The sequence below is a fragment of the Aristolochia californica genome, unplaced genomic scaffold (genome assembly GCF_029961685.1).
Source record: "Aristolochia californica isolate CCGP_79_NKW_82.1479 unplaced genomic scaffold, dmAriCali1.0.hap1 SCAF_16, whole genome shotgun sequence".
NCBI lineage: Eukaryota > Viridiplantae > Streptophyta > Magnoliopsida > Piperales > Aristolochiaceae > Aristolochia > Aristolochia californica.
In genome coordinates this window covers 1,260,041-1,282,481 of record NW_027181837.1, presented here as the reverse complement: position 1 = coordinate 1,282,481, position 22,441 = coordinate 1,260,041, and the positions used below count along the sequence as shown (strand labels likewise).

The 22,441-nt window shown below is 39.7% G+C and overlaps 1 protein-coding gene, 2 long non-coding RNA genes and 2 pseudogenes across 3 annotated transcripts; 1 reads left to right on the top strand and 4 right to left on the bottom strand.

Annotated features, from left to right (window-relative positions):
* Positions 1–310: 310 nt before the first annotated feature.
* LOC137953959 (uncharacterized) lies at positions 311–1,486 on the bottom strand. The gene is made up of 3 exons (XR_011112455.1): positions 1,247–1,486; positions 678–756; positions 311–607 (listed from the first exon to the last, which is right to left on the bottom strand). It is a non-coding gene; the product is annotated as an uncharacterized lncRNA (long non-coding RNA).
* A 971-nt stretch (positions 1,487–2,457) lies between these two features.
* Positions 2,458–7,999, bottom strand: LOC137953266 (ABC transporter G family member 9-like; annotated as a pseudogene).
* A 2,433-nt stretch (positions 8,000–10,432) lies between these two features.
* On the bottom strand, positions 10,433–11,949 carry LOC137953870 (uncharacterized). The gene has a single exon (XM_068801409.1). It carries the CDS (start codon positions 11,849–11,851, stop codon positions 10,568–10,570), a length of 1,284 nt encoding a protein of 427 aa, XP_068657510.1. The 5' UTR covers positions 11,852–11,949; the 3' UTR covers positions 10,433–10,567.
* Positions 11,950–12,596: 647 nt separating this feature from the next.
* LOC137953668 (uncharacterized) lies at positions 12,597–15,347 on the top strand. The gene is made up of 4 exons (XR_011112405.1): positions 12,597–12,703; positions 12,885–13,524; positions 14,497–14,666; positions 14,823–15,347. It is a non-coding gene; the product is annotated as an uncharacterized lncRNA (long non-coding RNA).
* A 4,817-nt stretch (positions 15,348–20,164) lies between these two features.
* LOC137953490 (uncharacterized) lies at positions 20,165–22,234 on the bottom strand (annotated as a pseudogene).
* Positions 22,235–22,441: the final 207 nt, after the last annotated feature.

Sequence of the window (22,441 nt, the reverse complement as noted above, 5' to 3'; positions counted from 1 at the left end):
AGAAAGTCAGATTAATGGATGGTTTACCAGGTGATTTAGATAATTTGGACTGGAAAGTGGAAACGCAGAATTCTGTCATCACACATCTCTATCAACCATTTGATATCTGAAAAGCTCACTTTTTCAATATCAGCCACTCCACGAATTTCTCTCTTTTGAATGCAGAAGGTGGGTTCAATCGATCGATCACGATTGGTCTCCTAAACGCCATGTCTTATCTCACCCACCATCAGCAGGCTCAACAGTAACCCTCATCTCCATCACCCAATTTCAGGCTAATTTCAGGCTCAACAGAGACCCAAAGACTTGATTAAAAAAAACTCACAGAAGAAGCTCTTTTCTTCACTGACTGCGTTCAAAACCAAATTCAAGCGAAGCAGAAATTTACATCTGAGATATATTCAGGAAGAGGTTATGATGACAACGGAATACTACACAAAAGGATCCAATTCTTTCATGGTTTGAAACACAGAATTACAGGAATCCATTCCAAACATCCTAAAACCCTCAATTTACTACCACACGTAACGATCAAATCTAGAAGAAGATGATGGAGGGGTCACAGCAGCATTCATCAATAAGACAGCAACAGCAGAGGGCTGCAAGGCTGCAACACAAGAAAGATTACTTACTGAAGGTCATGAACCAGAAGTGGTAGTGAGAGTAATAGTACAAACCATCCTTCGAGGAAACCAGGTTGTCTCCGAGGCGGGGCATATTGAGGCGGTGCCATCACTGGAGGTCCCTGGTAATAGCCTGTGAAAGCAGAGAACATAAGAAGGCACAGAAGAGGAAATTCCCAAATATAACGAATTTGGAATAGCGAGAGTGAAGATCTTCTCAGTTGTCATTCTCGAACGATAAAACAGCATGAAGGGAACATCAGCGCCATTACTTTAGCTTGCCAGTTCTAATTTTTTAACATTTCACGGCACAAAATGCAAACAGAAGAGATTTCTCAGATCAAGAACTGTTAAAACCCCTTGAGGATGGTACTGACGGTCAAAATCTCCAGAACCGTCCGGGTTGATTCTCCATAACTTATGTGTTACACGACCAAGAAACAGCAGAAAAAACAAAATGATCATGAAGAATGAAAAGATTTTTCCATGTAGATGGCTTGCCCCTTAAACGAATGTGAGAAACAGAGATGATGAATATCAAAGATGATCAAACCAGAAAGACAGAATCGCAGAAGTCCCACAGTTTCAGCTCCCAGAAACCACAAAACTGAAAGACATCTTACCTTGAGCAGGGTAAGGATAACCATATTTGGGGTCGCTCATTGCTCAGCAACTGAAGATAACCAGGAGAAACAAATTGGAAGCACAAAATTATGCGGAGTCCTTTCAGCCCACCCGACTTATATAGTGATGACGACGAAAAGATGAAGTTTCCAGACGATGACTTAGACCCCTCTACACTGCCTTTTGGTAAAGTAATCCCATCTGGAAAAGATTGCACCGCCTGCAGTCTAGACACAGATTACGCTGTTTGGTGTCTTCCGCAAATCCTTTTCTAGTTTCTACACTTCTGCTCCTTCCTGTTCTTTTCCTGCTATTACTTCTTTTCCCCCAAAGATTTGATTTTTTTACTGGTTTGGAAACCAGAAAGCGCAATCATCTCTGAAGGAACTACGTTGGTACCCTCTATGACGTTCAAATTTCATCAAATGTCTTTTCGAATTAGTCAAACCGCATTAATTTTTAAAAAGATATGCTCCTTATCCGCGTTGAAATAGGACCCAGAATTTGATTTTTTTTTTTTTTTTTCAATTTCATGATCCTAATCAGGGACCGGGTAGTCTGTTAATCAGACGAACAACCCTTTTTTTTTTTTTTTTGAATCTTATTCGTTAAGAGACTTCATCTCTGAAAGTGGGTAAGTGAAAGCAGGAGACGATTCTCATTCTTAATCCCTTTCTGGGAAGGCACTTCTGCAACTCCCATCATCTTATGCTGCGACGACGCGTTCGCTTAGAAGAGAAGAATGAATATATTCGCGTTTGTTTGAGAAGACCATAAGAAAATAACGTTGAGCTTTACAGAAAGGTAGAAAAAAGAGCACGTTACTGTCTCCGGCTTCTCTTTCTTTCTGCTTTACGAGCCTTAAAGGGAGATATCCAGTGGAGTGTAGATGCCTGCGGAGAATGTCGGCCCAGCCTCTCTATCTTCACATTCTTCTATTCTCAATCAAAATGTTCCAGTTCGTTCACATTGAATGCCCATAAAGTCAAGAAATCCGGGCTGTGTTTGGAATGTTTAAAAGACAATGGATTAAAGAGGAGGTGAACTGCGAACCTTCCTGCTAGTTTTGCTTTTGGGTCTGCGTAATTCGATGCAAAACCAGGGAGTTCATGTTATTGTAATGGGTAGGCAATGCATCAGGGATGAGGAGCAGGTGCAGCATCTTTATCTCCGGTATCACGCCATGATTCTGCCTTCGTTTTGTTCTGTAACGTGGATTTGTGGAGTGGTTGGGATGTTACTTTTATTCTGTGACATGGATTTGTGGAGGAATGTGGGAGATTTTATAACAATTTTTCTGTCTTTCTGGAACAAACAAGAAAAACACTAATAGGAATCCTTTTTTTCCTGTTTGCCACCAATGACAGTGAAGAACCAGAAAGCTGAAGTTCTGGAGGTATTAAATACAAAAAAAACCAGATGGTCATGGATGGGGTTTCTGATTCAGAGAAGTGGATCGAGCTGTTTATTTTTAGCTTTCTGTATTCGGAAGTGGAATGTGGAAGGACAACCTTCCCGCCCTCTTTTGTTGCTATCCTCTCTAAAGTTTGACCTCGGTTTATTAACCTCAGGTGAAATAGTGAAAAGGTCTTCTCCATTGACTCCATTTATACCCTCCAAAGAGCTTCTTACTCGACCAGATAAATTGACGACAACAACTGCATGCATGGAACTGTTGGAGTCACGATGATCTCTAGACCCTTCAAGAACGTGATCTTCTCTCTCTTTCCATTTCTCCTCTACTTTTCGCCATTAATGCTCTCCTGCTTGTCTTATTTGAGAGAATCAAACGGCTGTGTGCACAACGGCGTATCTATGTCATTGGCCCCTTCGATTATCTTTCGCTAGCTTAATTTGTGGCTGTCCTGTAAGATCTGAGCCACCTTCGACATGCATGGCGATTGATTGTTTTAACATGAGACTATGAGGAAAGTGGAACGTGCTGCACATAGTATCCTGCACTGAGGAATGTGAGGGAGCAGATGGATCCAAGTGTGGTTGCAGCCTTCTGGTCCATGATGAGGGCCCCCAGTGATAGCCCCATGCCCTGGCCGACTACGACTGTGAGAAGGATCACGAAGAGGGTTTGGAAGAAGTTTGGGAATGTGGGCTTTAGGCCGGCCATCCAGTAGCTGATAGTGATGAACACGGTTGGCAAAACGAGCTAGATTGGCAAGTCGCTGCAAGTCTTGGCCATGAAGTAGGAGGAGAGCCTGTACATTCCTGAAGATCTCTCCTTTGTCAACATCTTTCGTTCTTGAGGGAATGTGAAAATGGGCAGGAGGACCCAGAAGGTTGTGTAGAAGAAAAGTATTCCTGTCTGTAGGAAAGAAACAAATAATGAGTTAGATTAAGCTAGACATTAGTTTGAAAATCCAGTAAAACGGAAAAGCGGAGACAAATTAACCGGATCTTGAATATGGGAGCTATCAGATTGCCACCAAAGAAAGCCGGTGAAGAACGTTACAAACAAGATCTGGCTTATTCTTAAACCAGAGAAAGATGAGTGTTTCCCCTCCTTCAAACCCCTCTGAAGCAACACAATGAACTCTTCCCGCCAAATTGCACTCCATCTACTGATTTTCTTCTGGTCCTTGGTGGCTATTTCACCACTTTCAACAACCACAGAAAGCTCGTTATTCAGTTCGTTGCCAATGTTATCTTGATAAGAAGAAACTAGAAGCCTTTTTACTTCTGTACGATCTGGTTGTGATTCTACAGATGATATGCCTGCAAGAAGCGGATTTGTTAAGTCTTAATTAAAAAAATAAAAAAGTTGGGGAAGAAAAAAAACGAAAAGAAACTAAGCAAAATGAAATGAAGTAACATACCATTAGCAAGATCTAAAAGTAAATCAGCAGGATTCATGGGGACACCAGGGCTCTGTCCAACACCTTCGAAGTAGTCCATTGTATCTGATCCTTTGCCGAAATAAATAGGATACCCATCTGACAACAATAAAACCTTGTGAAACATGTAGAAAATCCTGCTAGAAGGCTGATGTATGGTCATAATAATAGTCCTTCCACCTGCTGCCAGTTCCTCTAGTGTTGAAACGATCTTCTGTGCAGTTGTTGAATCCAAACCAGAGGTGGGTTCGTCAAGAAAAAGAAGACTAGAATCCCTCTTACCAACCCTCCGCCTATGATACTATCCTTACAATGAGTAAGTCCAAGAAGAGAGATAACAGCCATAGCAAACCAGACTTTCTCTTCTTTACTGATTTTTCTGGGGAGCCTCAATCTTACCGTATAGACCAGGGTCTCAGTAACTGTAAGATGGGGATACAAATCATCGTCCTGTGTGACAAAACCAGTGTTCCGAGTCATGGATTTTGAAAAGGGCATGTCATTGTAGGTTACTGAGCCGGACAGATGGCCATGGAGTCGGCCCCCCAGAGCTGTGAGCAGAGTTGTTTTGCCACTTCCAGAAGGACCCAACATTGCCAGCATCTCCCCTTGGAATACTACTCCGCTACTCCGCTGATGCCCTTAAGGATCAATCTATCTGGTGCATTGGTACTGGAAGCAGGCCAGAGTGAGCATCTGTTGTTTGTTTTGTTTGGCTTGATCAGGTATTTAACTTCGACAAACTGCATTGCAGGGATAACTGGTGTTACTGTCCAAACAAATGTGTTGGAACTAGCTACTATGAGTAAAATACAAGCTATTCACACATTCATTCCAAAAAAAAAAACAGAAAAGGAGTAAAATAGAAGCTTCACATACAATCACGATAGAAAGGGATGTCTGCCAGTATGACAGAGCATTTCTCTTCTTTCTTTCACTAATATTCTTCCGCAAGGCTGATCATATATCACAGCCAATCCCTTTACTCTTCTTTCTTCAACATCTGTTTTGTTACCGATAAACATAAGTTGTTGATTTGAAATGAACGTTATTAATTAATCGTTGTCAACTATGCCTTGAAAAAACCCAGACAAGCAAATTTAGAGATATACCTTTTATTAGGGTTAGGGAAAAAAAAAAGAGAAAAAAACAATCAGATGATCCAACGGCATATCGCAATTCAGTAAACAGTTAACTGGCGATCAAGGAGAAGAAGAAAAGAGAAAACGAACGAATGAAATTTCGTTTGATATTTTGCTACCTTGAGTGTAACAGGAAGGTCAGTCTCCTTTCTGAAGATAGATGGCGCCTCTTCATCTTCCATGCTCGGTGTCTGTCCCAGTTCCAGGTCCATAGCAGATTCCCTTCTGGCCTCAGGCCAAAGCCCAAAAGCGAAGAAGAACTAGAGAGAACAAGAACGCATCCGTAGTCTGATCAGAACAAGAGCGACAGAAATGGATCAACTGAGAGAGTAAGTATCAGAATATCAGGCCTTTTTAAGAGAAGTTCAGCCTCCTTGTACAAAAAGAAAGCAGGTTAGCTAGATTATCACCCCCTTTGTCTCTCCAACAGCTCTTAAAACAGAGTGAGAAAAAAACTCAACATGGCATGGACGGTACGCTTCTCCAACAACCAAACTAACAGTGAAGACATTTAGGAATGCATTAACATCCTTAGCAGGTATCCAACCATCTTGGCACCTCTTATTTTCTCATAAATTCACAGCAAAGCAGCCAGGTAGGCTTTCTTGTGATACTAGACAACATAGGCAGAATCAAAATTTCATCCGGTGTAAGGCATAACTCTATCTTCTTCTTCTTTTTTTTTCTAATTCCAATCAATTATTCAGCAGTTTTTTTTGTTTTTTTTTTTGTTCCCTTTCCTATGGTGTACACATTGCCCAATCAGGTAGTAAATGCATGGCCAGTGGCATCCTCAACGTGAATGGTCTCAAAGCTGCCCTAATGCTTTTCTCTACTCTTTAAGATACCAACCCTTTGTTTCTGCCACCGGTCACCATGACCACATTACCAACATCAAATTTGATAAAAGAGGCATTTTCCATAGAAGAGCAAAGAAACTAAATTACATTGCTGGGAATCGAACCTAGATTCTCCAGTTAAACTGGTGCCTTATATATTAAGCCACAGAGTCTTCAATGACTCTTGATTCTTCCATTAAAAATTCGTGGACTGTCCAATAGATAAAAAAAATGCAGGAGGAAGGATTGGGTTCAAATGGTATTGCATTTTAAGACGTATAGATATTGTACCTTGGAGGTGATTTCTCATTGCAACAATCTCTAGACATTCAACCACACAATTTGATTTTGAGTCCATAAAGAATGCCACCCACAATTTTTGTTTCAAATCAAGGTTGGAAATCTCAGTCGTGTCTACGATTATGCTTTAGAAATCATGCTTTTATATATTTGAAGCTTAATTAACCCCATCTTAAGCTAGAATTTTAGATAAAATATGTGCCTTCTCACAATCTCACTGGCTGATGCAGTTCTGCTATTAACAAGTACTTGTGCAGCAAGTAAACATAACAGTTATATAAGCAAGAATAACCACGAATGAAAACTCCCAAGCACTTAAACATTGGAGACAACATATTGTTATGGATCAAGGCATAACACAGAATGATGCTCCACAACCAATAAGCCACATAAAATTCAATCAGAATGATAGAAAATCAAGTTGTATGTTTTTCAACATAAAAGAGATAGACAAACAGTGGCAGGAGCAGTCATCAAAGGTGCAATTTCTGCAACGATAGTATTTTGAAACCGGGGATCTCTTCCAACTGTATAAATTACTTGATCCAAAGGAAATAGCATGTTGAAAATCTATACCAAAAACAACTGATGTATGCAGATACAAGAATATGCGAAGAATATTTTTAGTTTAACAATCTAACCGTTGAAAGGCCTTCATTAGATTATAAGAGTAAAAGGATAAAACAAAATAGGTGTAGGAGACATAATTACACATTGTTTCCTCTTCATTTCGAAAGAGATTAGCAACCTCAATACCAGCCTATAAAATGAGCCAAATCAAACTCTAAACCCATTAACAAAATATTTAGATTGAAACCAAAAGAAGGCTATACACAAGTGGGAAATTGAAATACTCAACATGCTTGCACTAGCCCACCAAGATTCTCTCATTTGTGAATTTCATAATCCAAAACCAAGAAGCAAAAATAAAGATATTACTAGTTGAACCCAATGAAAATCAGCCTCTATTCAGAAGTTCATAAAATTTAACTACATCAAGCAAATGGAGGATTCTTACTTGTCTCACACCACCACATGGACAAGACCATCTAAAATGAAACCTAGCACCTGCACTTTGAATGAACGGTTCTCTACATGGATTTCCTTCATATTTATCCCAATTCCAATCACATCATACTGGGCTATTTTGGAAAACTACTGCCAACCACAAAGCAATAAATGAAACAAAGTAAAGAAGAACACTAACTAACATAAGAACACTTTGAGCTTATTCTGGTCCCTTTTCTTTGTAAAACCAATCAACCAAACTAACAAAAGTAGCAACATTTGGGTAATGTCAAGACAAAAACAAACAAAAATAGTGAGGAGAAAAAATGGCATAAAAGTATATAAGACAAAAAAAAAAATAGAATAGCTATTAGAGAAATATTTATGCTAGAAAAATAATTCTTTTAGAGTGAAACCAAACAACAACACCCGTAACAAAAACTTTTTTTTGCTCATAGATAAGATGATGAAGAAGAAGAAGAATAAGTGAAAAGGACCTATATTGATTTGACGAGCACAATTGCTATGCAAATATAGCTCCACAAGCACAAAATATAGCTAATACCTAGCACATGATCAATCATCTTGTGCTCCTCGACTTGACTTTATTTCAGATTGAGCACGAGTTGCAACTGTAATTTTGCTGCATCAAGATCTTGTTCTAAAGTTGCTACTCTTTGTTCAAGTACCTGAGCAAATCCAAATTGTTCAAACAAGTTCATCAAATGTTATTTACTATGACAATAGCAAAATGTCGTCAATCTCTAGTGTTTGTTCTTTTTTTTTTCCTATTCTGTTTCAGTGGAAACTAAAAAAAAAAAAAAAATTGACCATGTAGTGTGGTCCAGACATACTTCTATCAATGAATCTCTAGACACTCAAATATGAATGAAATTCAAGCTATGCAAAAAGTTATAACATTAAAATATCACCATAACATCTGCACTATTCTAGCTCAATTCACACAATTATAAGATATGGTTGAAATTTGGAAGGGATACCTGGGAAAGAGTGGCCAAGTAAAATAGACCTCTTGTCCATGCTTAATTTTTTGGGAAAGTCATAATTAAAAACAATATAGCACGTCAAAAACAAGAGTTCTGCCGAATCCAACTACAGTCTTGCCTAGCATGGAATGCCTTTTTAATATTGCTAATCTTTTTTAACATGTGAAAAGCAAATTCTTCTTTTCTTTGGGAGCATTGGGTATAATGCAAGCATTTCATCAATGTCCATTGCTTTTTAATTATTCTATTAACATTGGATATACAGCAACATTCCATTTGAATGCTACTCTCCTTTTCTATTTCTTTAATAATTTTTTGGACAAAGACATGTTAATCACTCCTTTCAACAAATGCTATCTCGACACATTTTGAGAGATTCCTCCCTTACAAATTCAAATAGGTCATCTTGGGCTACAGACCCTGTAGCAACAGCCCTTTGAATCCAGCATCAGCCTTGCCTTTGTTATCCAACAAAAACCAATAATTTAACATGAAGATGATTGTAATCAAGAAGAACATTCACAAGATTTTTAATTTATCAACACAAAATGGCTGTAAAAAATATAGTAATCCATGAAATTCATATGTGAAACACCATAAAATAAATTGAAACTTCTAATCAAATTAAATTAATGGGATTTTATTCCTTTACTGAGAAACGAAAAGAGAGGAATGAATAAGAAGAGGCCTGACTTGGCTACTCAAATCCAAGAATCGAGCCATCTAGAATCCATTTCATATTATTCAGTACTAAAATTATTCTAAGAGCTTTGAAAAAATAAATAAATAAATTGATGACAAGGTGAAAGTTTGATTAAGCGGCTTCGTACCTTGCAATAGAATGACAACCAAACAACGATGAATGACGCCAACGATGGAGACGTTGCGTATGAAGGAATGAGAGGTGATTGACAAAGATTTTCGAGGAAGAGGTGAGAGATGAAGGAAGGCTAGGGGAGTCAAATCAAGATTGAGAGGGAATCAAAGGCATAAGTGGGAATGAGAGGCGACCGAGAGTGAAAGGGAAAATGAGAGGGAATTCACCTTCCCCATTGATCAAAATCGAACGGTAGAGGTTCCCGTTTCGTATTTTCGCATGAAACTTGGTTTTGTACCCAATCATCCTCTCTCTCTCTCTCTCTCTCTCTCTCTCTCTCTCTCTCTCTCTCTCTCTCTCTCTCTCTAGATATTGATATTGTAGTTGATTTATTTTTAAAAGTAGTTTACACTTAGATTTATTTGCACTTCTCTTTAATAGATTAATTATATTTTGTACAAATACATTAAATAAACAAATAAAATAAATATTTAATACAAGTAATCTATAATTAAAAATGAATTATAATAATATAAATAATTTGTAACTAATTATAAATGACTAATATTTAATTTAAATATATTTTTTTAATTATAAGTAAATTATATCTTTTCCAACAGATTAAATAAATAATTATACTTAAGGGCGATACAATTGATCCAAGTAGACAATGAGGAAGGACAATCTCAAGCATACATGTACTATTTATGGGTAGAAATCCACCGCTCGAAGCGTGAAAGCAGGAGAGGATGAATTCAGAAGCTTCCCATGACTAGAGGGACAAGTGGGGCGCAGGCCGCCACTTTTTATACATTTCCTTCCACGTGAAAGAGAGAAAACGTAAACGACTAAACTAGTGTCAACAAGCCTCACCCTCTCCACTCACCTTTCCTTTCCAGCTTATCAATGATGTGCTTCACATGCTGTGCAGTGTCCTCCTTCCACAACTGGTAGGAAACATATTAATGACACAGAGACTCCACCACCCAGATCCAAAGCTCCATTAGAGGGGTTTCAAGTTCCGCTATGCGACTTCAGTTTGGAAAAGAAGAGGGGACACATTTGATCTTTCTTTTTCTTTAATATTTAACTTCCGAGACAGATAGAACCACGGATATGAACAAATGACAGCAAATGATATAATGACGTTTTCCTCTATTAGTTTTTCAACTTCATCCAGGGTAACTCTCACTCAGAACGCTCGATACAGTCATTAGACAGGATGATACTAAAAATATTTATATAATCGCATTTCAACATATACATCGCAGGAGAATTCTAAAAGACAGAAGAAGCACAACAAAGACATTTAGACACTACAAAGCAAAGCAAACAGAGGGTGAAATACCGCGTAAAAGTTAAGAAGCTTGAGCAGTCTTTGTGATAGTTGCTTTAAGCTCGGTCTGTCTCATGTCCACCGGTGCCGCGTTAACCGTCTGGTAAGAGGTGGGTACCACACCACCAGGCGCCGCAGTGTAGTATACCTGCCTGCCCGACGCATCGTACGCCACCTGTCCGTAACCCATATCGGGCACCTTCGTCACCCCCTGCGGAGGTGCGACCTGTGGCTGCGCGTACACGCCCGGCGAATCACGGTATGCCTCCGGGACCATCCGCTGCACTGCATAGTAACCGTGACCAACCTGACCTGTCACAGGGCGTACAGGCGGGTACATTCCAGGCGTCCCCGCAGGGATCAGATAAACCTGTTGGTCCGTTCCATTCATCGCTTGAATTTGCCTCTCAGGCCAGTATGCTGCAGTGACACTCTGTGGAACATTCACGTTCACTGGCGGCGGAGCGATTTTCTCCTGAGTTTTCGGAGCGTAATAGTCGGTGGGAGCAACTCTAGGCAGGCCTTCGTCAACTCTTCTATGATACATCGCTGCCTGTTCTTGGCTGGCGATCTGCAACCTCTGCAATTCGTGGATCTGCCTCTGGAGCTCCGCCGGCGACACCGCCGGTTCTCCTCCTCCGATCTGCCTGTCTTCCTTCCCCAAATCAGATCCCACGGGCGTCTCCACCGAAGCAACTTCCGTCACCACCGATTCAGGCGAAGGCTCCTGCAACTTGGCGGCGGGTTGCGCGTATCCCTTATCTAATCCGAACAGGAAGTCTGGATTCGTTGGCGATGCCGACTCCATCGTCTGGATTGGCGCCGAATTTAATGCATCAACGAACCATTGCCTGTCCGTCTTCGACTCCGCCGGAGGCGGATTCAAAGGGAACAAAAAGAGCCGCAGCCGAGCAGGCTTAACGGAAGCTCGATGAAGTCGGTCATACTCCATCATCATGTGGTCCAGATCCTCGTCATTGGTGACGGAAATAAGCGCGTCAAGATCCTCGCCGGGTAGCTGATACTTGAAGCAGACTTCTGCGTCGCAAATCGCGGAAAGCTTAGCCATGATGCCGGCGAATTTAATATTCCGATCAGCGGCAAGAATCTTGGTATCTCCGCCGATGTAAGCGAGCTGGTTATCATGCGGCCGGGGCTGGATTTTTCCGCCATAACTGCACATGAACTTGACCTTGTAGTTGCTAGCCTGATGCTCCTCCCAGGACGCGTTATCGCAGTCAACCTCCCGCGATCGGGGCGACGAATCGCCGGAATCCGGATACGAAGAATAAGTGTAATTTTCCATGTCAGGGCGATCGAGAAGAAGGAGATCACTCTCTCTAGGGTTTTGAAGAGATTTGGATTACGATTTGATGCCCGACGGAAGCGTGGAAAATGGGGGAGGGAGGGAGGGAGGAGAAGAACGAGTCTCCTTCTTTAATGAGGACTTTATAGTGGACTTAAGAGGTGAATGGATTGCGAGGCAAGAGACGTAGTGTGACGTGGCGATACGCTTTTTTCCACAAGACAACCAGACGCCATGTGCGCAGTGTGCACACGAGGCAAGATGGAGGGCAGGCAGGCAGGCAGCAGCAGCAGCAGCAGCATCACGTCGAACGGTTGCGATTCCAATAGGCGTACCCAGTAACCCTATTCCGTCCGTGGTGTCGGCAGTTACAAATCGCTCTAAGGCGCAAGTTAGCTCTTTGAATGGTCAGATCTCGTCTTTGTCTCCGTCTCCGGTGGGCCCGCTGGTTACCTTTTCTTAAACGGGTAATCGGAACTAAAAATGAATATCCCATGAAAAAGAGGAAACCAACCTACTCAGATTGCGCAACCAAGCCGCTAATTCCTCCTTTTTAAACGAATAATTTAAATTATCTTAATACGTTTATTTTCTTATATTATCTGGAGAGATAGAATTGTCACATCTGGGTCACGCCTGCCCCCACCTTGATTGGCCTCTCGTCTCCGGCTCTTGCCCTCCAGATGTTTGTCCATATTCTTAAGTGGAGTAAGAACTGGGGAAGAGTGCATGATCGTTTAATTATTTAACTGGAATCGTTTGTTTACACGAGCTGTGCTTACATTGGGAAGTCAAAATTCAGGGAATGCCTTGTTCTTTCTGCTGGGGAGGAGATTGACAACCGGATACCAGGTAATCTGCTGTGTATTTACGTCTTTCTCTTCTCGGAATGAGCGAGAATTTAGTAAACCATAATGGAGGATCCAGCTCTTATCATAGCTCATCGATTTCCAAATTCCTGGACTGGGATCTCTCTCTGCCCACTTCGCCTCTTGGAATTCATTTTATTTTTCCAACATCTTTTCATTGCCAGAGTGCTTACGGGAGTCGATGGTCAAGGAGACACTGGGAGGAGCTCTTGAGAATCTGAAGAAAATGCAGCATCCTCGGTGGAGAAATATCGTACTTTTTTTTGTCCAGTCTCTGAATATAAAAACGTCTCATCATCCCTGCCACTATCACACAACTAATCCTCTGTTTTAAATTTCCAATTCCGAAGAGAGAAACCAGGGTCGATTACACTGTATGGGCACGTGTATACATGGGTTGGATATAAGTGGCCGTGCTGACTTCACCAGCCGCCATCAATACGCTGAGAGTGAGAGACGGTTCTTTCTACTCTCAAGTAGCCCCAACTTTTCTCTTCTTCTACAGGGTTGTTATTTGTCTATCAATGAAGATAGGTGGGGATGGTAGATTGATGGAGAATTAACAGTTTGTCTACTTTTGCAGGGGTTATGTCAGTTTGTGTGCTGCTTCTTTCAACCTCTGCTTCTCTCTTTTTTTCTAGCTTTTCTGATAATGGTGGATCGAAAAACTGTAGCTCTCTCTATTTGGTTGAACAGATGGAAGGAGATGTAGTATACAAAGTGAATAGTGAAAAGTTCTGCAATGGTCGTGGAAACTGGAAAGATCAGAAAAAAGACTGGTTCAAGGCCTTTTCCTTCCTTATGGTACCATCACTGTCTCTTCTCGACTTATGTAGTTTCTCTTGTTTTAATACTCGTGAAAAATAAAAATGAAAAAAAACTTAATAATATTTTAAAGTTTTGATGATTAAATTTTTTTTCTCCCCAAATTCCATCATTTTGTGAGAAAATTTTGAGAGAAAGTGATTTTCTCTCTTATTTTCTTTTCTCTCAATGATTCTATGCTGCTAAACAACAAAAAATATCTTTTTGCTTTTCATTTCTTTTATTTGAGTTCCAAAACATACCCTGACCCATAAAAAAGTAAAGAGAGAGAAAATTATTCTCTGTTGTTGGGCAACAATGAATCATTAAGAGAAAAGACTCTCTCTTGGTTAATAATTTTTTTTCTCGCTAAATGATGAAATTTAGAGAAAAAAGAAAAGAAATAAAACTTCAGAGAAATTTAATCATAAAAAATTAAAAATATTACTTTTTTTTCTTTTTCATTTTTCACGTGTATCAAAACAAGAGAAACTATATTTTTTTCTATTTTCTCTCTTATTTTCTATTGGCATCCAAACAAGGGAAGAGAAACCTCTTTTATTTTATTTTCTTTTTTCTCCACTTCCTGTGTTCCAAACACAGCCTAAGTATTCCTTCTCAATATGAATTCTCAGCTTTGATATGAAGGTGCCTTGTGCAGTTATTGGCCCCTTTTGAAGACTGGATTTTAACTAAAACTTTTTATTTATCTTTACCTACCTCTGCTCCAAATTTTTTTATGCCCTGTTAGTGCCCTTGGTTAGAAATTTATATCCTAGAAAAAAATATTTCTAGCTACTTTTCAAGAAATCTTCAATAAGAAATTCTATTAGTGGTTTACTAAGAAATTATATGAAGTTTTTTAATTTTCCATATAACTATTAAATTAATCTTATTAAATCAACTATTTTATCCCACATATTGTCCCAAATTTGAGTTGCTAGATTGTTACTTATTCATTAAATGAGCCAGATAGTAAGAATTTGAAGCAGTTGGAGGCAGTCTAACTTGTTGAGAAGAAAGATACCAGGCTGAAGATGGCCCTCCAAATGGCAGATTTCTACTCCAACAGCTATTAATCCAGAGCTTTAGGATGGCTCCTGAGTAGACATAAATAGTGAGGAAGACTGGTAAGGTTCAAGGTTAGTCAAAATCTTAGGTACAGTCTTATTTGCCAAATGCAAAGAATTTGTTTCACTCATTCATAAATCTAGTCTGAAAAACTTAACTGAAGTAAAAAGCTCCTCAGTGTTTAATTGCCTATTAGTGATCATGGTTCTGAGCAAAGCAAATAGCAGGTTCATCCAAGTCAAGGTGGACGAATTCGATTGAATGGCCAAGGGCAGGGGTCGGTATCTGCAAAGAACTGGTGTCACTCATTCATAAATCTAGTCTGAAAAACTCAACTGCAATATAGTAAAAAGCACGTCAGTGTTTAATTGCCTATTAGTGATCATGGTTCTGAGCAAAGCAAATAGCTGGATTCGATTGGATGGTCGAGGGCAGGGGTTGGTCTGCAGTTGAAAGTGGGAGGAAAACATGAGTGCAGACATACATAAATTAAAGAACTACACAATGTATGAAGAGCATGGAGCAGAGATACATAACGACTTGATAATTTTACCTCTGCAGGCAACAATTCTTCCATCAACTTTAATGGGTGGAACTTCATTGATCAGTTCCATTGGAGACTTTATGGTAGTGTCCTGTATGATCATGGAGTGATTCAACAATTCATACATATATCTGTAGCTTCACACTCATTTTTGGTATTCAAATGTAAGCGAAGGTCATTTGTATTCATGTACATGCCACTCAAAACTAGATCTATCTGGTTCTCTACCATCATAATCCAGTCCAGCAGACTTGTCATAACTTCTGCCTTTTAACAGGAGACATGAATGGAAGCAGCAGCTATAATTCAAGCAATTTCACCCTTCAAAGAACTAATCATTTTTGTTCACAAATTCGAAAGTATGAACAACATTGACAGTTAAAACCATCAATACAGTTCAGAATACAGCTTTCAACTATGTAGCTTCACACTCATTTTTGGTGTTCAAATGTAAGCGAAGGTCATTTGTATTCCAGTAAATGCCACTCAAAACTAGATCTATCTGGTTCTCTACCATCATAATCCAGTCCAGCAGACTTGTCATAACTTCTGCCTTTTAACAGGAGACATGAATGGAAGCAGCAGCTATACTTCAAGCAATTTCACCCTTAAAAGAACTAATCATTTTTGTTCACAAATTCGAAAGTATGAACAACATTGACAGTTAAAACCATCAATACAGTTCAGAATACAGCTTTCAATTAAGCCAACAATTCAAGCAATTTCACTCTTCAAAGAACTAACCATTTAAGTTCACAAATTCGAAAGTATGAACAACATTGACAGTAAAAATCATCAATACAGTTCAGAATACAGCTTTCAATTAAGTCATAAGTACCTCCTACTTAACTGATCACTACACAAAGATATGATTCCAGTATGTCTCACAACAAAAGAATATTGAGAAAGAACAAGTGATGATAAAATATTTTTAACTCTAAGATAACTATATAATTGCAATAACTCCAACATCCTGCACAGACAGGAATAACAACAATGGAATAATATGTGTTTGTAATGAAGTGGTTTACATGTTAAAAGTCAATGTACATACACATATCAGCTGCATTAGCACACTAATCCAAAAAACTAGTAGGGCATGATGAATCCTTCAGGATGTCCTTACCCAGATTAGGACTTTTCAAGAGCTTTCCATGTTCCTTTAGGAAGTCTACCTTGATGAGTCCAGGAAACCAAGAGGATGTTAACCTCAAAGGGAAAGTACCTGTTTAAAATGCTTCTTCTTCTTCTTCTTCTTCAGCCATCCAATGTTTTTTTCCTGTTTTACTTCATAGAATCTTTGTGGTCTATCTTCTAGTTGCTCCTCTGTGCTCTTCTACTCTTCTTTCAATTCACTCTTCCCCTTATACTTCCACCTTTTATTGAGTCTTTATGTGACTACTGATCTGACAAAACTAAGTTCCATAAGGTACAGTGGGTACAGAAAGTCAATATTGCTTTTGTATTTGGACATGAACTTGCAGACATTTTGTAATCAGAACTGAAACATAAACTCCAGAATCGTATTCCCAACTGGCAAGATCAGCCTCAGTAGATTCAGAGCAACCAAAACTAGAGATCTATCCATTAATAAAGTAAAAATCAAATCCTTACAAGCTTTTTCATGGGCCATAAATCAGAACACTAAGATTTGTCAGGAAAAAAAAAAAAAAAAGCATCAGAGTTAAAACCGTTTATTAGAAAATTACTTGGACTTGTTCAGTGGGTACAGGAGGATGAGTTCATTGCCGTCGTCTGTGAGTATGTTTCCCAAGACCTCATCGGCGAACAGGTGAATGTTGCTTCTTGGAATAAGAAGATTAAGCCATAGATGCGGAACTTCCCACAAGCATCTGAACTGGAGTTCGGAGACGTTCACCCTGTCCAGGAATTTAAGATACGAGACCTTCGAGACGAACAAAGTCGGCGGGATATAGCTTAACTTCGGTAGCAGGGTCAGAGGCGTTTGGATGAAGAATTTAATAATGGTGGGTCCGACCTGTTCCATGGCGTTTGTCTCGTCTGGGTCACAGTTCCTGGTCAGTTCCAAACCGAAGAGAGTCTTCCCGTCTGACTTGAACTGGCTATCCTGTGAAGGGTCCTCCTCTGGATAGAGGATGGAAACGAAGTCGTAGACGAAGGTGAAAACTGTTTAAGAAAGTCATGTCACGGTTGAAAACTGACTCCGCTTTTAAAGACCCTTCCAGATTCAGGTTCAAGCTCACTCCACTGCACTGCTCGTTTCTTTTCTCCACGGGCATTCATGGCTAATCCACAGAGGGAGCCACGGGGTTTCCTTCGCAGTCGTCGTATGCTTCAGTAAAGTTAACTTGATTGGTAAAAGTGCGGAGGCATTTTAACAGAGACGATTAACGGCAAAATTCAAGACATCGAAGATCATTTGGGAAAGTGGCAGAAAAGCAACTTAAATTGAAAGATGATTACTGTTAAGCAAAAGTCCTTCCACGTATCCAATTTGGTTAACGGAGACACTAACCTACTTCGAGGAAGGAAAGTATAAAGAAATCTAAGAACCAAAATCAAATTTCGTTTTCATTCCCGTTTTAGGAAAGTCGCAAGATAGCAATTTCAATTGAAAACTGACTCATATGCCTAGTCTCAGTCTCAGTACGCGGTGGAAAATCGTCTTCACTTATAAAAACGCTTCTCCGGTTAGGTTCAGGCTCACTCCACTCCACTGCTCGTTCCTCTTTGTCCACTCCACTGTTCCTCTTCTTCACTGACATTCATGGCTAATCACCCCGCTGCTTCTCCTGTTCCTCCCCAACTTACCCCAGAAGAACCTGACTCTTTTACAATCACTATTAACCCTTCGTACCAAGCTCCAGTCCACGCTCCCACGGCGGTCTTCTCAATCTGCCATCGACGCGAGTTCTTCTATATGCGTTCTGTGCCGGAGGGAACCCATGTTGAACAAGCTACTTTCCTTACACCGCCGAAGTGCTTTCATCTGCCTCTTTCCATATTGTCCGATCGGAGTCGCTGGCAGCGTGCGGCCTCCTGGATGCTGCACTACTTCTCTTTCAGGTCCGAGGTCTACGCCCAACTCCTTTCACATCTCCATACTCTTGGAGCTGATTGGCCGGAGATTGCGTTGAGGCATGGGTGTACTAAGTGGGATGTGGCTGTTGACGTGCATGAGAGTACTGAAATCGACTTTCCGCCACTGTTTCCTGTGGACCCTGAGTCAATGCCGCCACTAGAAGAAGCTTCAATCGGTCAAAACATGAAGTTGAAGGAGCTCAGTGAGATAGCTGCCGGAGAGACGTGCGCTGTTTGTTTCGAAGAATTCGAAAGATCAACGAAGGTGGCGACGGAGACTCCATGCTCTCATCTTTTCCATACTGACTGCCTGCTTCCTTGGTTGAGCAGAGCGACAACATGTCCACTCTGCAGATCCTCCCTCCGACTCCCATGAGCCAAGCTCAAAATTGATTAGTAGATTAGACGAATCAAAGTTTGTTTACCATTTTTTTATTTTTTTTGTGAAAAGTATTGTTGATTGTACAGAAACTTCTTACGTGCAGCAGCTACCATACAAATAAGACTGTAACAGATCTTCTTTTTGCATTTCTGCAATAAATTGATTCGATAGGAAACAGAATCTACAGCTTTTAATTTCCTCATTTCGATTAAAATGTGATACGTTTACTTGGCCGCTGGTTACGATCGTTTTCTGGGTAACTGATCTCATCAAACATATCCCTCTGTTTTGGTGATTCGACAACTCTGTTTCCAAGTTCCTACTATTTAGATTATCAAATATTATTGAAGGGGAACTAAAATAAAATGAAAATTGCACTTCATGGTGCAAGTGTGTAGCCTTCTTATGTGAAAATTTACAACATCTGAACTTCAAGCTTCGAGGAATAATCTGAAAATCTTCCATGCGATTCTCGCTCAGTTATCTCTTGGCTGTGCGTAGTCAACTCTGTTTTTAGTGAAATGCAAGATTTCTCAAAAAAAATATTTTTTTTAAAATTGGTGTTTTGTTCCTAGATTAGCAATTTTTTTTACTGATTCTCTAGCTAGAGAGGGGGTTACCGGGCTTACCCTTCAATCCCTCATTTTAAGGGCCCCTTTTTTGGATTGTGAAGGAAACTAGCAAAACAAAAACTAAGAGAAGCAGAGAAGAAGATGCTAAACTTGAGTTCAAAGCTATAGCAACAGTCTCTAATCCTTTATTTATAACTTTCTAGAACTGAGTATCCTACTAAAACTCACATTAGAGACTTTTTAAAGTAAGTACCATTACAACAATATAAGTTACAGACTGAACCATCAGATTTGATGTAGTACAATATATGCTTTCACCCACTGAAGAACATCAGCCCTAACCCCATTAAGACTGACATAAGAAGAAGGGCAAGAGCAATAAAAATGATAAAATAAAGGTCCTTAGTTTCTGTGTTTCGCTTTGAGTCCTTTCCTTTCTTCATCTGGAAACCATCTGATTCTGATTTTGGATTGCCATGAACAAGATCCCAAAAAGATTTAGTACTCAAAGAGGTGGCCTCTGTTTCTGGTTCTAGAATCGCTTCCATATCAGACAGAGCATCAATGAAGAGTAACTCTTTCCAACTTGCAATTTCGGCAAGACCACCTGCATAACAAGCACTTATCAGCCACTTGAAAAAGGGAAAAGGATCTTCCAGCATAGTACTAAAGCAGAAAGAAAGGTCAATGCAGTCTAATAGAATTTTCCATCCAGGTATAAGCTAGAAAACAGATTCAGATAGAAATAATAAAAAAAAAAAACTTCTTGGGTTGAACGAAATATGAATTAGGAGCCTTTCATCCAAATCACTTTCATACCATTGTGCTGCCTCTGCAACAACCTTAACCGTCTGTAATATGATGTCTAATCAGTAAAATTTGCTGAAATGTACCAAGGGTTTGAAAGCACTTTTGGACATGTTAGGTTTGTTTAAGATATATCAAGTCTATTTAGTAAAGGGAAAAAAATAGTACCTGCCACAGTATAGTGGTTGATGTTTTGAATGAGCTCTCAGCTGCCCAAATATAGATCCCAATAACATTTACACCACCCAAGAGCAATCTTGCGACCTAAACCACATTATCCACGCCCAAAGACAACTTTACATCCATGTTATTCATTCTCAACTTACAAGCTCTGACAAACTAGCTAGCTCTACAGTGTCTTCAGGTGACTTATGAAGTCGAATTTTACAAGTTACTAGAATGTCTAAGTTCCTTCTTAATGTAGTTAAAATCTGAATAAAATGAAACAACAGCATGACATCGGATAATAATAGCAATAATCAAGATCAAAATCCTGAAACTGCCAGATCTCAATAAAGACACATCAATTACATCATGGATAAGCTCCGGCTTTGACAATAAAGCTGCACCCATGCCCCCACTGATAGAGAATGACTTGGGGCAGCCCATGTTGACGTCAATAGCCGCTACATCTTTGAACCTGAAAGTGGAATACACTCTAAAAATTCTCCAATTATGATGATCATGCAATGGCTGAGATAAACATTACCAGAGTACAGAACTTGAGAAAAATATCAGTTGCTTAATACCCTTTTCTTGTCAAAGTTATCTTGCATAATAACCGGAAAAGGTAAGAGTTATATAAATTCCATATGATTGACCGGTTAGACCAGTAATTACTAAGTGCAATGACTCAGTAATTGATCACCAATTAGATTTACTTGTTTACAACTTAATCTATATCTAAGATACAACAAGAATAAATGCACACCATCTGAGCAGCAGTAAGAGCCCTCACAGCATCTGAAGTACCCAATTGAAATACTACTGGGCTTCTCTCCTTGGCGCAGATCCTGAAACCTAAAGCTGCTGTTCCTTTCTCCGCAAAATCTGTAGTACCAAGAGACTCTAGTAGAAAACAGAATTTATTTAAGAGATTTTACCACAGCATGAACAAGAATTTGTGTAAAACCAGTATCCTTCTCAGTTAACAGAGGACATGATTTGGTACCAGTAAGATCTAGTAACCTTAGAACTATATTTCCTCTTTGCTATACACCTAGATAAACAAACAATATTTCCTAGTCAAGCTGTGGAAATTGAAAATTATCAAAGAACATGAAACAAGTTCTAAACTATAATTTTGATATTTAAAACCAGCATACTGTACCATTTATCTTCCGCTCACACTTCAGCTTCTTATGATCGATTATCTATTCTCTGTAAATGATGTCTGCACCATATTCTGCAGCTAAAAGCCGAAATGGTAAAGTTCCCTACATGCACAAGAATGGGATAGCACTCTTTAGTGCAAATAAACAGCTAAAGAACGAAGGAATCTACTGTAGAAAAACTATTCATAGCAATCTATTTTTAACCTATCTAATATTTTGTATCTCGGAAGTTACTGGAGAAAAACTAAGGTTTGACATTTTCTACTTTTCAATAATGACAGGAATTTCGGTACAATTCCTCCGCAACATACTTCGCATGACTACTCCGGTAGATGGAGGAGTCAGTTCTCACATAGACATAATTAAAACATTAATATTTAGAAGAGAAAGTGTGGGAAAACACACACTATAACCTACTTCGCAGAAGGAAGTAATATGAAGCAATCGTAGATTCATAAAAAGTTTGAAAGAAGGAATGCTAACTTAAATGTGAAAAACACAAACACTATGGATCTGTTCACTTACATAGTTTCGAAATCAATAATCTACAAATTCTACTATTTTTCAAAAAAAAAAAAAAAGTAATAATTCCAAAAGTAAGAAAGAAAAAAAAAAGGCATGGTACTGCCAACTGACCACGCCAACCATGGGGGCGAGGAGTGCTTGTTCTCAGACTCCATCTTCGTCTGCAGGCAGCTCGGTAACGAATCGAAGAAATCTACACAGACCAGAGTCCCTCGCCCCCCTTCTTTTCGTGCCTTGGGGCGGGGAAAATCAAGAGCGTATCGACCCTTTCCCGCTGGCGCTGAGCTGCCCCCTCTAAAGGAAGCTTACCAGCCGTTGATCTTGTGGACTGCCTTCATCTTCCACCGCCAGTTTTAAACTCGAAAAGACGCGGTTTCTAAACTAACTACGCTTTTCTAAACTCACTTCGCATGTAAAATTAAGGGCTCACTCCTTCCATCACTACTCCTTCCACTCCAACTGCTCTTTCCTCTTCTTCGCAGGCTCGCAGCCGTTGATCTTCTGGAAAGCCTTCATCTTCCAGCGCCAGATTAAATTTGGAAGGTTTCTAAACTCACTTCGCCTATAAATTTGAGCTTCAGGCTTCTTCCACTCCACTGCTCCTTCCTCTTCTTCCACT

What these genes read in the sequence shown, in the direction of transcription:
- LOC137953870 (XM_068801409.1), bottom strand. Translation starts at nt 11,851, where the DNA reads ATGGAAAATTACACTTATTCTTCGTATCCGGATTCCGGCGATTCGTCG.